This window comes from Anthonomus grandis, chromosome 8, assembly GCF_022605725.1.
Source record: "Anthonomus grandis grandis chromosome 8, icAntGran1.3, whole genome shotgun sequence".
Taxonomy (NCBI): domain Eukaryota; kingdom Metazoa; phylum Arthropoda; class Insecta; order Coleoptera; family Curculionidae; genus Anthonomus; species Anthonomus grandis.
This window is the reverse complement of record NC_065553.1, coordinates 19,620,845-19,638,028: the sequence shown is the minus strand read 5'-3', so window position 1 is coordinate 19,638,028 and position 17,184 is coordinate 19,620,845. Positions and strand designations below refer to the sequence as shown.

Sequence of the window (17,184 nt, the reverse complement as noted above, 5' to 3'; positions counted from 1 at the left end):
CTCGTATCATGGTTATGTCGACCACAGTAAAATAACTGACGCAAATAAGGTGGCTGACCAGTTTTTAAAACTATATGCACAAAACTCAGCGAATGACATTTGCGCCTGTTAGTCATTGATAAAATGGAAAGCCTATTCAAGTGAGGCGTAATGTGATCTCTGTATGTTATATTAAAAGAAAAACGTTAACAGGACTTCTGTAATTTTTGAATTGAATTTGTCGTTTTCGCTGTTAGTGAACTTCCGTAAGCAACATCTCCATAATCCATAATAGACAAGACCAAACTGTTACAGAGAAAATATTTTGTCTTTGACTGTATATATTTTTTAATGCTCCAGAGTTTCCTCAAACGCATATAGGCAATACCTAGTTTTCGCTTCACATAAAAGATAGTTCAGAATCCAGATAAATACCTAAATTTTGAGCTTCCTCCACTATTGGAAAAGCGTGTATCATTTATTTTAGGAACAAAATTCTCATAAGTTTTAGTTTGGTACCACCAAGAAATATTACAAACGATTTAGAAGGGTTATGTTTTAAATTGTGATTTCTAGCAAAATTAATAATATGATTTAAGTCAGTATTAAAACAGTTTTGTGCAGTTTGCACCTGACTTTCAGGGAATGATATATATATATTTGCGAATCTTCCGCATACTGTTGTATCTTAACTACAATATTGTAGATGCTTATATATATCCGCAACATAAATAGAGAACAACAGTGGGCCCAAAGTAGACCCTTGAGGGATTCTCTATGACATAATCGAGTAATCTGACTTAGCTAGAAAGTAGTCATTAATTAATTAAGCAACACAGTGGGAACGTTTGCAAAGCTAGACGAAAAGAAATCTATCGAGGTTCTTGAAAGGCAATAGAACGTCAAGACGAGTTTGGTGAGCCTAGATGAATCAAATAATGCTATACAGGTGGCCGATCTACAGGAAAATAACCTAGAAGAAGATCTTTAATTGCAGTAGCAAGATTTAACTAATATTACTCCAAATATCCACACTGATCGATATTCAAAGACAAAGCGAAAAAAGTTCGTACAGCGGGAACCAATTCAATCTCAGCTAAAAAACGTGACCCAGAATGGAAGTAGTAAGAATTTTTCATCGAAAAGATGCAAAACAAGAACTACTTTTGAAGATATCAATCGTTCGGCTTTTAATTATTTTTAATCAAGACGTGAGTCCAAAGGAACCCCTGCATTTCAACAAGATGTAACGCAAAATCTTGAAGTTTCATTTTTATTAATTATGGTTTCGGACATGCCAAGCAATGAATTCAGAACAGAAAAGAAGATTCAAGATTGGATATTTTCGAACAAAAAAGTGTGATTGAAGTACCTTATCCCTCGACCCCAACTCAGTGCTCAGAACAATCTCAAAATAGTAGTGTTGCTCAGTTTACAGTACTTCAACCAGCACCCCAACAAGATACCAATCTATTTTGGAACAACCCTAAGCAGGAAGAACAAGCTGAATCTTGTTTTAACGCAAATAATAGAAATTTCATAATTCTAACATCTCAATGTTATTTATAAGACAAATAAATAAAAATTTGACAACAGATTTTTTTACTTAGCTAACCTTAAATTAAATAACGGCCTACTTCTATTATTACTTGTAAAAAAATTATATTATGCTTTAAAATATTATGAAACATATTTATACTGACCTCGTAGTGAACCTGTAGTTCGTATTCTTTTTTTTGAATTAAAGGGCGGACTTTCTCAGTTAAAAGTTGGAAAGTCTCCTGAGTCATCCTGTAGAATAACCTGAATTTATCCGGATCCAAGTTTACTTCCTTAAAAACATTAAAAGTACTATATGTCGTCTTTGTTCTTGCCAAAAGGGAGGCACCCAAAACCGCCTTGGAAATTTGCCTGGTGCCTGGTTAATATTATTTAAATGCAAAACTGCAAGTAAATCATCTTCATCGGACGACGATATTTTAAGAACTCAATTGTAAAATTAATTTATATTAAAACGCCAAAATAAACTTTCAACATTATGTAAACGACCAAAATTTTTTAAATAAGACACGAGTGCTCACAACAAATATATATTCCAGACTACCGGGCTTTTTCTTTTTTTTATACATTCTAGCAGATCTAAAGTTTTTCCAAAGTCCAAACAGCTGGATAACAGATGTGGGTAAATTCCCCCTATAGTTCGAAGGCTCATTAGTATTCTTATCACGTCCCAGTCTAGGGTTGCTTTTAGCACCATGTGGTCTCATTTTTGGGCCCGGTACTTTTCCGTAGATTACACAATCTTCAATTTGCATGCGTTTTGTACACCAGTTTGGTATGCGATTTGGTACACTTGATGATATATCTTTCTAGAACTATCTTTGAACTTTCCTACCAGTCAATGTCACTAGGTATTTAAATCAGTTAAAATTTATTTCGATAATTTGTGTGTTATTGTTAGTTACTATGGTATACACGCTTAGGCAAAGAATTGAAATGATTTTTATTTATGGCGAGCAAGGAAGATGCGCAAGAAGAACGGCAGAAGTTTTTAATAATAGAAATCCTAATTGTAATGTAAGTCACAGATACATTTTGGACGTAGTAGCTAAATTTAATGAAACGGGTTCAGTTGAAAACAAAAAAAGGGCAAGTCGGCGTGTTTTAAACGAAGATGCTCAAGTAGAGATTTTGGGAACATTCGTTGCAGAACCCACCAATTCTCTCCGTACAGTAGCACGTCTAACTGGAATGTCACATGAAACTGTACGACGAGCATTACAGTTACATAAATATCATCCGTACAAGATGCAAATTTTACAGGAACTTCATGAGGACGATTTTGATAGGAGAATAGAGTTTTGCGAAATTATGTCCAACTTAATAAACACTCGTGCAATTGTGGTAAGCAACATTTGCTTCAGTGATGAATGTACCTTTTTCCTAAACGGCCATGTCAATAGACAGAATTGTCGATACTGGAGTGAGGACAATCCCCACATTTTCAGAGAGGGTGCTACACAGCGGCCACAAAAAATTAATGTTTGGGCCGGTATTCTTGGAAATGCTGTTATAGGACCGTTGTTTATTGAACAAAACTTAACTGGAGAGCTTTACTTACACCTACTTGAAGATGTAATTGATCCTTTGATAACAACTGAACTGGAAAATGAAGTTGGTAACATTTTGCAAGAAAACGAACTACACTTTCAGCAAGATGGAGCTACGCCGCATTATTTTCGGCCAGTGCGGGAGTGGTTGAATAACAGATTCCCTAACCAATGGATTGGTAGAAGGGTACCGATAGAATGGCCTGCTAGGTCACCAGACTTAACGCCGTTAGATTTTTTTTATGGGGGCACATAAAATCGGTTGTTTACAAAACTCAGCCTGATGATATCGAAAATTTAAAAAGAAGAATTACAGAAGCAAGTAGGGCTATTCCAGAAGAGGTATTTCAGAATGTTCGGGAAGAATTTGATAATAGACTTTATTTTTGTTTGGAGAACAATGGAGAACACTTTGAACACCTCTTAAAGTAGATGTGTTAATAAAATAAATTTTAGGCGTGCTTTTGTAAAGACCATAATTGTAACGGCTATGCAAATGTTTAGTAAAAATAATATTAACCTAAATAACATGTTTCAATGCAAATCATAGCTTTAACGTAATTAAAACACTTACAGGAATAATGTTTAATAATAAGTAATTTAACAATGTTTAAATAACCCTAACTTGGCAACGCAGCACTCAAATTTAAAAAATAAGGTGTGTTCGAAAAAAATCAACGTGTCCTAGCGATTTTATAAAAACCTAACCCGTTTCGAGATAATAGGGGTGGGAAGTTTTCAAATTGACACCCTGTATAAAAATATATATTTTACATATTTACTTTAATACTTTTAAACCTGACTTTAAAAAAATAACGGAATATACTCTCTAATATTTTGTTTGTGCAAATCTTAAACTTTGTTGTAGTGTGTCATGTTTTCTTATTTAAATTTGATTGGCATCATCATAATCCAAAAGCTCCTATACCAATGACTGCATTCGTACGCGTGGTTTTATTTTTAGCAGGTCGCACCTATGATAGCATTATTTTAATTTAGCCAGACCCATATGTACATATGTACTTCGGTTGAAGATATTTTAGTTTTTGTTTAGAAACTTAGCAATTTCGATTCGAATTTAGTTATGCGGTGCTTCGGAAAAAAATGGTAAGTTTTAATATGCGCAAAATTAAACTAATTATTAATTAAACGTAATTAGGTAGCATAGAATTAAATGAGTAAAAAGCTGATTTGTTTAGGGTGATTTTAAAGCATAACAAATAATTTTATGTAAGTCGACTTTAATTATTAAAGATTCCAGTTAAATCAGTCAGAGTACGTAAAAATTACATTTTAATCATTTCTAATTCTGACTGCTAAACGTTTTTTTAGTTATGGTAACTCGGTCAAAGACTAAGGCCTTTGAAAATCTATATAGACAGTGTTGACCTGAATTTGTAGTACTTTTCCTACTTACCAAAAGTTGTTATAGTATCAGATATGCATATTAAACTATAAGTTATAAGTCACTCGGTATATGGGTTAAAAATTAACATTAAACAACCCTATAATACTTTTTCACTGGTAAATTACATACAAGTTTCGAACCGCCCCCGGTAAAACTACTTAAAATTGCGCGGGCATATCACATGTCCAATTCACCCCCGAAGAACTCGCTCTTTTACACTCTTTAGCTCCAGTAATAAGCGCCTCTATTTCGGAGGTAATAGAGTGTGCACTGAAATTTAGAGCTTGTAGGGAGATTTAGAGTCTTTTGGCGCGCAAAATAGAGTTTCTGCGACGAAGAAAAGTGCTCACATTTATTTCGTCGGTTGACAATTTAAAGATTTTTTTTTCTCATATAAAATAGAACTTTAATTGCAAAAAAAAAGTTAAAACTAAAAAGTTAAAAAACTTCTTTTTTTTATTGTAGGAGACTGAAAAAAATGGTCGTGTCAAAGAGTGGCGATACAGTCCGTCCATGTATTAAGGAAGTAATATTTGTCGTAAGTATTTTTTGTTGTTGTTATTTAAATTTTATTTAGTCCAACGTTGGTATTGGTTAAGTGGTTATATTGTCATTATACCAACGTTCTTTGATATTAAACAGAATGTTGAATTCGTTTCGTTCGAATTTCGTTTTTTTTTTTAAATTTTATGGTCACGGGATTATCGGTCAGCTAGAAAATGTATGAATCATGTTAAAATGATGTTTCTTAATTTTAAAACTCAAAACATCCTATCTGGAAAGAAATCATGAAAATGTAAAATTATGCTTATTTCATGATGTGTTCATTAAAGGTTCTTCTTCGAATATTTTATAGCCTACTTAAATCTCGCTTGTCAGAAGATGTATGCACGAATTTCTGTCAGTCAATACTCGAGAAGTATAATAAATAAAAAAACCTTCGCAAAGGATGCAATCATGTTCAACTATTGTTTTAAAATCCCTAATACTGAGAACTAAATAATTTCATACTGTGTTTATTAATCAGAAAATCGAACTTCTTAAAAATTGAAATATTTTTTGACCTCTTATGATAATTTAGTATTAATGTGGTAAAATAGGCAATCCGAATATTTTGGAATTCATTTATTTCCTTGTATGTTCATGAAGGAAAAATGGAATGACCTAGAAATTAAAGGTATGCCGGCAACGTGGCGTTACATTTTTATGTAAATTTTAACAAAGTTCACTTGGTCTTCGCTCATCCAGATTACTAGTGAATAATTTTATTTATAACAACGTTGCCAATGTGAGAAAAAAAACCCTTGTACATTTTGGCTTTATTTGTTTTTTTTTTCTGCGGAGACATTCTTTAAGAATACCGGTAGTTCTTGAAGCACCGGTAGTATGGGGCTTGATGTCCGTTTATTCACTAAAATTTCCTCGCTGGGGATACCTGGTTGATTATCTGCATTGTGGTCTGCTTTGTTGCAGTTCGATCATGTCCCATAGATTTACTTCCACATGTTTAGTTTTGTTACGTCTAAGAAGCCCTGTACTTTGCTTAGTGGCGTAGATTTCATCCTTTCTGGTGAAGGTTTGGCTTGGCCCAGGACTGTCGGCTTGGTCTTATTGAATGCTTCGCAGAAGCAGAGTTCTATATATATTCTCACCCATCCCGAAGGGCGGCCTGCACAAAAGTTGTTTGAGAGTTTTTGTGCTTCCAAGGAGTATATGATATTTCTTTTCTAGGTTTTATCGCTGACCCAGCTTGCTGCTTCTAAGTCAAGGTTCAGCGTAATTTGCATACCCTATTTACCATCCTCTAGATAGTATAGCTTCAGTGTACCATACTAAGTAATACAGTCTTAATCTTCTACCTAAGCCGGGTAATTTCTGTGCCCAGTGGCCCCTTTCTTCCTTTAACTACAAGAGTTTGTTTGGCTGTGTGACCGCCGTTTTGTCCGTGTATCATTTTTATTACGAGTCCCCATGATCTGCCGAATATTCTCTTACAGTACATAAGAGTTTTCGTGGCCTTGTTTTTATTATCTATATATATATAAAAGAGTTTGTCCTGACTGACTGACTGACATCATCGCAGAGCCCAAACTACAATAGCTAGAAACGTGAAATTTTGCCAACGGGTTCCTTTTATAATGTAGGCACCGGATAAGAAAGGATTTTTCAAAATTCCACCGATAAGGGGTAAAAAATAAAATGGGAAAGTTGTTACCCGTGACCTCGAGAACTAAGGGGGCGTGGCTTCGAGGTTTGAACGGAGACTGCCTGCACCAACGAGTCGCAGGCATCAACTTAAGAAAAAAAAATTAACTGCAACAATGTTTTTTTATAATGTAGGCCCCGGATACGAATGAACTTTTTGAAATTCCACCGATAAGGGGTGTTAGCGATATGATAAATATCGCGTGGCGGCATAAAACTGATTAATAAATACGATTGAAAAAGTGCCTCTGTATTATTTATATTTTGGTAGACGTAACAACAAGGCGGGTCCATGCGAGACTGATACCCGAGAGGTGACTCGACTCAGTCTTACCCCTCGCTCTGCATCTAACGAATCATTTTTAAGATTAGTTGTGTCTTGGTTTTATAATAATTATATTATATTAATCGCGCCCCTTGACCTCAAGAAAAACGGCGTGGCAATTGTGGGTTGCATGTACTATCAATGAGGCGAGGCTTCGGATTTTATTTTTGTGTATTGTGGGTTGAATTTACTATTATCGGAGGCCTTCTTCGACTTTTCTTTTATTTTCACGCGAGCAACGCCGCGGACATTCAGCTAGTTTATTATATACTAGCTTTTTTTATTCAGTCATCCTAGATAATTTGACCCCATCTTTAAGTTGCAGATCTCTGTCAAAGAGCACTAAGTCTCTTATAGTCTCTAGGTTTCTCCTGTTTATGAAGGCAACTGGGGTTTTTACGGGGTTTACCCTTAGTTGTTCTCCCATGCATCAATGCTTGACAACATTTGCAACAAGTTTTTTAGCTTGATTGTTCCCTCTTGATAGAAGAACGGTGTCGTCTGTGTATCCTCCAGCGAAGATATAATGGCTTTTCAGTCGTGTCATCAGGCTGTTCGATACAACGTTCCACAGCAGCGGTGAGAATATACTTCTTCCTGCGGTGTTTTCCTGCATACCTTGACTTTAATTGATTTCTGTATTCAGGGACAAAAATGGAACAACCTAGAAATTAAACGTATGCTGGCAACATGGCGTTACACTTTATTAGTAAATTTTTGACATAGTTCACTTGACTTTTGCTCATCCAGAATATAAAATGAATAATTTTCTATACTCATCGACAGTCATAATACGATCTATGTTGTTAATGTGCCAAAAAAGCCCAGTTGATTTTTGGCTAATTATAAATGAAAAATGGTCTATTAACTCCAATACGCTTGGTAGATTCAATTGAAAAGTCTAAAATAACTTATAGTAACTTATGTAACGCAAGTGAAATGACAACTGAAACGATTTCTAGTCGAAAGTACGTCTATGATTTAGCCAGAAAATGTAACTTGGCGTAAATGGGTTACAATCTACAGTAAAGTGAGTAAAATTAAAGTTAAAGCCCGCTAAATGCTTGTACCAGGCGCCGACTAAATATACTTTCGAATTCCGAATCTAGGGCAAGACATGTAAGGGTGGACTGATTGTAATTACATAAGTGAAAAAAACATTTTGATTAATGAACAAAAACTTTAATTCAAAATTTAGTAAGGCAATTTGTTCATACTTTTAAGAAACACACAAGAACTAACCCAAATAAAAATCTCCCCATCAGTCAATCTAGTTTTCATGTAAACTGATAAGGTCTCTTAACATTTTTGGCCCGGCATAATAATGGCGTAACCTTGATCCACAAAAACCACCCCAATTGAACTTCGCCTCGTTTTACCTAATTAACCGTTTGTCCCAATTAATTCCCCAACTAAATTTAGCTGACGACCGACATTGGAACCGTTAAGTATATTCAGAAAACCGTCAAGGTGTCGAAAATGTCCAAGTGTCGTTCAAATTCAATGTGAAAAGCCCGTTTCCGATTTATTCAAATTAATTTTGGTTTATGTGGCCCGAGCTAACAAAACGAAAAGAGGGAGTTTTTGTCACCAATATTGCGATAAGTTTAAGGGTTACGTTAATATTTTTAAATGTAGTAGTTGGCAAGTTGGTAATTGTGATGACAAAATATAATATTGTTCAAGAGCATCAAATACAAGCTTCTTTGCATCTCCACATTTAATTGTAAGAAAGAGGAGAGTTTTAAGTGTAAAGAAAGAGGAGAGTCTTTCTCTGAAGCTTCTGAAGAGAAATAAAATTTCCAGTTGTGGGTAATGAACATGAAGATAATCATATGCCAAACATTTTTCTTGAAGATGTCGAAGATTAAGATGAGTTGAGATGATTGAGATGAGTAATAAAGGAAAGATTGATAGTGATAACTACTTGCCCATTAAACTACAGCAATTCATCTTACAGCATCTAGAGATATTTGCTCTTAAGTCATTTTCTGATTATGCGGTTATGAATCTAGTGGTTTTAACAAATTGTATATAATGTAATACATAGAAGTCAAAAATGGCTTCAATAATAACTGCAGATTGACCAACTGTTTGTGACGAACACACGAAATTAACAAAGTGAATATTTTTGATATTAATTATTCATTTATCGGTTTTTTCAGTTAATTTCTCCATCTTAACTTAGCAAATCTTTAGAAACAGTTTCGTTTGTTTGCTGCCTTACTAACTAAAATAAGATTTAATTTTAGTTAGTAAGGGAGCCTTTTAAGAACAAATGAAAATAAAATATCAACTACTGTAAGTAATAAATTTACGAATTTTTCAAATCTTATTACTTGCATTGGGAATTAGCAGCATTGTATCCAATATTCGTTTGCAGATAAAAAGAGGAAAGATAAAAACGTAGATTATCACTATTACGAGTACTATAAGTAATGATAAAATAATACAAGTATTTCTTCTCATTCTTTTTATGGATTTTTTCCTGATCCTGGCTGGTTCTCCTATTTATTAGCTATTACATTTTACTTGAGATTAAGAATTCCCACGATTTTCTTCCAGATCTTGTAAGCTTTAATGCTTACTCTGGGTGTTACTCTTTAACTTCACATTTAATGAATCCACTTCATTTCTTCCACCCAAACTTACCAAATATGTGTTTTTACTTTGATATTTACTCCTTGGTGTGCAAAACTCTCTTTACATCGCTATTTCATCTGGCTTCTCGTAGATTCGTCTTTCTATTCACTATCAGAAGCCAAGTTTTTTAAATACGGTGTTAACCTTTTTAAAATTCGAAGATCTTTATCCTCGTACAAGTGCAATTCAAACCTTTGCAAGAACTCCCCTCGCTATTCCGTGTCACGTTTCGTTTTTACAAGTTGTAAAAAAAAACAAACAGGATTTGCAATTGAAAAGAATGTATTTTTAGCTGAGAAATACTTGGAATCTAAGTTCATTTAGGCGAACAATAAAAACGCTAATGAAGTTGTTGTAATGGAGTAAATTTTAAAATAATAACTTGTAGGCGTATTAATGACGCTTTATCTTATTGATATAAATAGTTTTTAATTTTTTAGTTTTTATTAGAATGAAATTTGTAAGAGTCTAATGTCAAGTTCATTTAAAAAGGTAATTATTTAGAGACCTTGACGTCAGGAAAGTTTTGTATGACTTTACATATACCTAGAGGTAGATCAATTTTATAATTATATTTTTATTTATTTAAAATATTCTGATAAAAACGGCTGTATCATAAGAATTACAAAAAAATTGCCATGATCTGTCCTATTTCAAGAGTTATTTTCACACATTTCAAAGATGATTCACTCTTTCTTGTTTATTGTCGTCTATTTCTTACACGTATTTGTGTCATTCTTTTTCGTCTTTTCTCTTCTTCATTAATCGAATATTGTCTAGGATCTTTTTATTGAATTTTCTATTTTTTTAAATTAATTCCATTCTATCATAGGTAGTTATTTCAAGAACCTATAATAATACAAAATTTAATTTTTCTTTTACACGTTCACTTCTTTAAGTAAATAAATCCCTTTTTTGTTTTATTTTTTTCTCAGTGTCTTCTTATCTTGAAAACTAATTTAAAATAAATTCAGTGTATGAGCTATAAATCTACATTTGACAAGTACATATTTCTATAGAATATTTGGCATTGTTTCTCCAGATAACAATTAGTCTTTGTCATTAGGATTATTGTCATTTACAATGGATTATACTTCTATCAAATCGAAATTTTTTGTGGATTTTAATACTCTTTCAATTTAGTGTCCATCTTTAATAAGAGGTAACGTAATCCATCAGAATTGTTGCACATGATCCCAAAATTTGTATCTGATTTATGAATTTCTAATTCTACAATTTAAACTTAGTATAGGGTAAACTACCCAATGGTTGGCACTTAAAGGAAAGTTCTATTTTTGCGTCCGATTTTTAAGCCTTTTAATTATTTCTTCTTAATATTGAGGTAAATTTTTTAAATCGCCAAAGATACTATTTTCAAAAAATAAAATTAGATTTATAGTAAAAAAAGTCATATTTATTATAGGGTAAAACACTCAATAATTTTTTGCAGAAATTAAAATGAATCTGACAATATTATCGTCAACTTATTAATTAAGGTAATTTTGGCAACATCGCCGAGACTAGTGAACCGCCAACGCGGTATTATTATTCCTTAAGTTTAAGAAAAATTGCGAATCGAATTTGACGTGTCGTGCGTAAAACTGAAACAAGATAGGAATTTATGAATTTTGTTAAGGGTTTGATACTCATAACTAATGTGAAAACTTTATCACTTCTTAATCAAATAGTTATTTTTCTTGTTGGTGATATTGAATTAAAAATAATATGAAATACAGGCATATTCTATTTAAAATTATAAAGAATATTTATTTTTCATATAAATAACAAAAACAAAATTCCCTTCCACCTTCCTTCATTATTCTCTTTTATTGACGTTTGACATAACGCCGCGAGGTGACAGCGTTGCCATACATGTTCTTTGATTAAAGAATTTTTTATTTCTTCTATATGAATGATTTTAGTGTTTTGGGCTCGGTTGAATTGCATTGGGTTGCGTTAGCACACGGGGGGCATAAGCCCCTCGTATGCCTGTGTATTAGGTTGGGATGGGATGGGTTGGGTTGGGTTGGGTTGGATTGGGATAAATTGTTTTAAGTTAGGATGTTCGACGAGCCCTCTCTATATTTTTTCATATAAATAGAATCTTAAAATGTTAGAAAATATGGAGGCTACGAACCTTTGCATAAGGGGTTGAATTTTTTGCTTGTGTACAAATGTGTGTAAAAGTGAAACCCATTCACTAATATAGTGTAAAAACACTGCAATCATTTTGGCAGATAGATTTAGATGTGCTTGTTTCTTATTACATATATACACAATTTGGCAACTGCGAGATCATATGTCAAAAGTTTGACAATGTAATTATCAATAGCAACGAGTGTCGATCATCAAATAGAGTAGCGTAGAACACCCTGTATATTTTTACAGGGTTTTATTTATATTTTAAAAAAATCATGAATAAAATAATGACATTTGTTATGCCCACAAAAAAAATTCTTAAAATTTCATGTATCTAAACAGATGTAACAAGGGAACTTGTTCCATGTTACATCTGCGGTGTTTATAATTTAAAAAATATAGGGTGTTTCATCAAGAGAAAACTTACATACCTAAGTATAGAGGTTTTATAGGTTCCTTTTTTTTTAAGATGGCTCCAAAACGAAAGCAGAATCGAATCACTCCAATGGCTCCACCAGATATAGCGAGGAAATTGTTCAAAAAGCTCTTGAAGAAATTCGATCAGGAGAATCAAAAAAGGCAACATCTCGAAAGTTTGGGATTCCAAGGGCAACCCTACAGTTCAGACTTAGTAAAATATTCAAAAAAATAAAAATGGTCCGTCTACATACTTGATAGAGGTGGAGGAGATTCATTTAAAAGAATGGATCATTGATAGTCAGTGCAAAGGTTTCCAAGGCGTAAAATTGACATTCAAACTTCTGTTCAAACATTTCTAAATCAAACTGATAGAAGAACACCATTCAAAAATAATTTACCAGGCGATAAATGGTTCAACCATTTTTTAAAGCGGCATCCTGAATTAGCAAATCGAACTGCAGAGGCGGTTACTTCAACTTCAGCAAATGTAGCGGAAAGCGATATTAAAAAATGGTTCACAGATATCGAATTTTATTTAAAAAAGAAGGAGCTATTTGACATCATGAAGGATCCCAGCAGAATTTTTAATGGCTCCAAGAACGTTTACTAAGTAGATATCGGAGATGCGAAACAGAATCTTACTGTGATGTTCACCTTCTCAGCATTGGGTACAATAACACCGCCGATGATCATCTTCCCAAACAAGAGACTTCCACAATCGGTGAAAGATAGTGTTCCCGAAGGATGGACATATGCGTTAACTGATAATGGCTGGATGAAATGCAAAACTTTTTTATTTTACCTTGAATTTGTTTTGCATCCCAGCCTTATCAAATCTGGAGTTAGTTTCCACTAATAGTATTTGTTGATGGACACAAAATACATGTCACATACCAAGTAAGTACTTTATGCTCTAGGTTGGAGATAGTCCTAATAGCCCTATATCCCAACTCCACTCGAATTCTTTAACCTGCCGATGTTGCGAGTTTCAGACCCTTAAAAAATCTTTGGCGTTATGGGGTTTTGCACTGGAGAAGAAATCATCCATTCATGAAACTACGAAAGGAAGATTTTGCTCCTATTTTGTACACGGCAGTGGAAAATCTTGCTGCAACTATATCAAATGGCTTTAAAGCATGTGGATTATTTCCTTGGGACTCCAATGCAATAGACTATATCAAGTGCCTAGGAAAAAATACCCATATTATTGATAGTGTAGGAGAACCAGAAGCAAATATTAGTGAAGGCCAATCAGAAAAACAAATAAGTTTGACTTTGGTTAAAAAGCTAACAGGTGAAAATTTATGGAACTGGGACAGGCGGAAATGACCCGGATAGGACGAAGAGAATTTGGCAGCCTTAAAAAAAATTAACTACCTTAATGAAATAAGTGAAGAATCTCTTTTTTCAACATCCTTTAGGCAAATGGCAGAAGGCGATTTTAAAACAAATTATACAGAAGAGGAAATAGCAAATATGTCTATTATTTTAGAAAGGGAAAATTATAATATTCTAAGACTTTCAGACTTAAATAAAGAACAGTTCACCATTGAACCCACAGTTATTGAATTAATCGACACAAATATAGAAGAAAAGCAGAAGAATAACGCCAATGAAAAGATGAATACTGATATCGAAATTCTGACACCAGTTGATAATTTGTCGTCCATAGAATTATTTTTACCTAAACCACAAACACCTGAGAGGAAGGGCAAAAGAGCAGTAACCAAAATGCCTTATGTTATTTCGTCGTCGGGTTTCAAAAAGATTGTTGAGGAAAAAGAACAGCTTCAGAGGGAAGAGGAAGAGCAGAAGAATCAAAGAAAAGAAGAGAGACTCAAGCGACAGGCTGTAAAAATATAAACAGGTCGAAACCAGGACTTAGGTGTAAAAATTGTACGAGAACATATCATGTAGAATATCTGGAAAAGAAAGGTCTATATAAAAAAGAATTTCTTTGTGCCTCTTGTTTGTCTAAGTCTTAGACTGCTTTTTGTAAATATTTTTATAAGACATTATATTATTAATCCTACTTTTAAGTTTAACTATTCGTTTTGTAAACTTTTGAATATTGGCTCGTTTTATTTATAAACAATATTATTTTAATATGACTTTTAGTGCTATTACATGTTATAGTCAAGATCAATTGTTATTTTTTAAACAAACCGATACTATATTAATAATATCATAAAATTTTTTAGTCATTAATATTTGAGGTGCGTAGTGGACAATGTGCCAATAACTGGGATAATTTCGGGTGCCAATGACTGGGAAAGCGTGCCAACAATTAAGCTCTAAACTCTTTATTAGTTTTTATTAATTTCAAAAAAAAATCTTTTTTTTCATTTGAGAACAAAGTCTAGTAACAACTAGTCACAAGCTGACTATAATATCAGTTTTTTGAAAACTAGTGGATATGTGAAACCTGAGAAGTCCTTAAGGTGCCAATAACTGGGTGGTTTACCCTAATTAAATAAAAGTAGAAAAGGGATCAATTGCCCAATGATTGGCACCTTTTAACCTAATATTGGAACCCACATTTGCTCAATTATTGGCACCTTTGCTTTCCTTCAATTTATTTACTTAACAATAATTAGACGTTTACCATAAATAACAAAACCTAATTTTACGTGCTCTTTATTATACCAAGGTTTTTTTTTTAAGTTATAGGTACATTTTTTGAATTTAAAACACAAACATTTTTATCGTACCAAATATATTTATAATGAAATTTTAAATGATGTTTTACAAAAAAAAAACAAAGAAATTACCATGAAAAAATTGATTTGACACAAAAGTTGATTATTAAGATAAAGCATTAACTTAGGTGAATAGCAAAAATTAAAATTATTTTCATAAAATATATAAATATTTACTTAGGAACATTACTTATATTATTTAATATAAAATTTGAAAAACTACTTTAATAGGAATCAAGGAAAATCTAAAAACTTATAGAAAGGCAAGTTGCACGCCGAAAAAATTAACATTACAGTTAAATACTGTTTAATATCCTCTTGGTTGACCTCATACACGTTTATAGTTTTTTTTTGAAGCAAGAACTTTTCCCTTATTAGTGGGCAATAAAAAAAATTCTTTTCATCCCCATTAAAAATTCTTGGGCTTGTAAAATGTTCTCGAATCCCTTTTCCTTAAAGTAGACATAAATATCACTAAACCACTTTCTTACATCTTGCTCAGATACCCATGCTGATGCTTCTTTTTCGTTTCTTTGTCAGATAACACTGCGAAATAATGGTTCTTTAGGAACTTTCTTAAATGTATTCCCCATACTGATACTGCAGGATTGCATTTGTCAATAAAAATCATAAATTAGCATAGTATTTGTTATAGAAACTCAAATTAAATTAAATTTTCTGCAAAAAAAAAGGACAATAAAAGGAGAGTGCCAATAATACGAAAGTTTGTAATTTCGTGGTCCCTTTAGTTGGCACCTTAATAATTTAAAGATTTATTAACTTTTTTTTATTTTATTACTAAACAAACATTTTTGAAAGGATTTTAATATAATATTTCAAAATATTAGTTATAAATAAAGTCAAAAGGTCATAAAAATCAAAAAAAAATATTCCTAAATTTTATTGAAAAAGTATAACTTGGACATTATCTAGATTAATAATTTAGATCACAATATAATAAAAAAACAAATTTGTATACTACATTTTTATAGTTGTGGTCATTTTTTATTTATAATATGTTAAAATGGCAAATATTTAAAAAAACTCAAACCATTAAAGGATGCCAAGTTAAAAAGAAATAAAATATATTTTAAAACCATTATACTAATACTTAAACCTTATAGCACATAAATCTCCATATTTAGCCAGATAATATTATAAAAAAAAACAAATAATTTCTGATCGTTATGAAAAATCGTATTTTCTTACTTTTTTTTTACTACACTGCATGATTTGCTAGTCCCGGCCATGCTGAATCTAGCAAGAACTATATTATTAGTGTCTAGGAAATAAGTAAGCTTGCCACATTAAAAAATATTAATTCCTCATATGTTGCTATGCTTCCTAATTCCATACTCTTCTAACAAAAAAAGTGCTGGAAAAGATATCGCGTGATCAATCTAAATAGTAATGATATAATGGCAAAAAAACTAAATGCAAATTACTTTGTAAATACCCGGATATCCCGAGGGATTCTGTATAAAATTAGGTCATTGCTAAATGATCTATGAATAGATATTGATGTTTTTTAGGTCAAAGTTATTGGTACAATCATATTCAAACATGTTTTACACATTTATAATAAAGTTAATGACGAAGATAATTTGAAATAAACAAACCAATAAACCAACCTGTCAAATAACAAGTAACAGGAGATAGAGTAATTAGAAACACTTAATAGTTTTAATGTGCTCTGGAACCTATAAAATATTCTCTTTGAAGCACTCGAAAATGTATTTTCATGACTATTTTCTAATTTCTTGTTGTTCTATATTTCGTGCCAAGTAGTGATTAAAGAAATGATCGAAAGTTTACCTGAAAATATGAGGCGAATCTTTATCGCGATGTGAAAATATGTCTGGCAAAGTTTAAATTTACTTAAGTTCAGGGACTGAGACGAGTTTGCACTTTCGCAAGTTTATTTATTCACTCCTTTATTGTTTGTTTTAAGTTATAATAAGAAAAGTCCTTTTTTTTTTGTAAACTTGTAACGATATTTTTTATTATCAGACATCCAGGTTACCATCAACTTTACCTAGAACAAAAGCTGCAAGAATATCAGAGCTGCCTTCCTTAAGATACGGACCAATTGGCGCCAGGACTATCATGACAGGACCTTTGAAGATTCCTAAACAGTTTGGTCACAAATATCACGATATTAGAAGTGGGTCTTTGGAGAGAGGTAGAGGAGGAAGACAGGATCGTAGGCAAGCAGTGAGTATATTGTATATTCTTGCTGGGTAGATATTGTCTTTG

General features: G+C 32.6%; 1 protein-coding gene across 1 annotated transcript in view; it reads left to right on the top strand.

The window, feature by feature from the left end:
- The first annotated feature begins 4,050 nt into the window (after window positions 1–4,050).
- The window catches only part of LOC126739640 (uncharacterized), a 109,774-nt gene continuing 96,640 nt past the window's right edge, over window positions 4,051–17,184 (top strand). Inside the window, exons 1-3 of the mRNA XM_050445409.1 lie at window positions 4,051–4,196; window positions 4,963–5,035; window positions 16,939–17,142. Of these exons, the coding sequence (XP_050301366.1) occupies window positions 4,174–4,196; window positions 4,963–5,035; window positions 16,939–17,142 (300 nt within the window). The 5' untranslated portion in view covers window positions 4,051–4,173. The remainder of the gene's footprint in view (window positions 4,197–4,962; window positions 5,036–16,938; window positions 17,143–17,184) is intronic.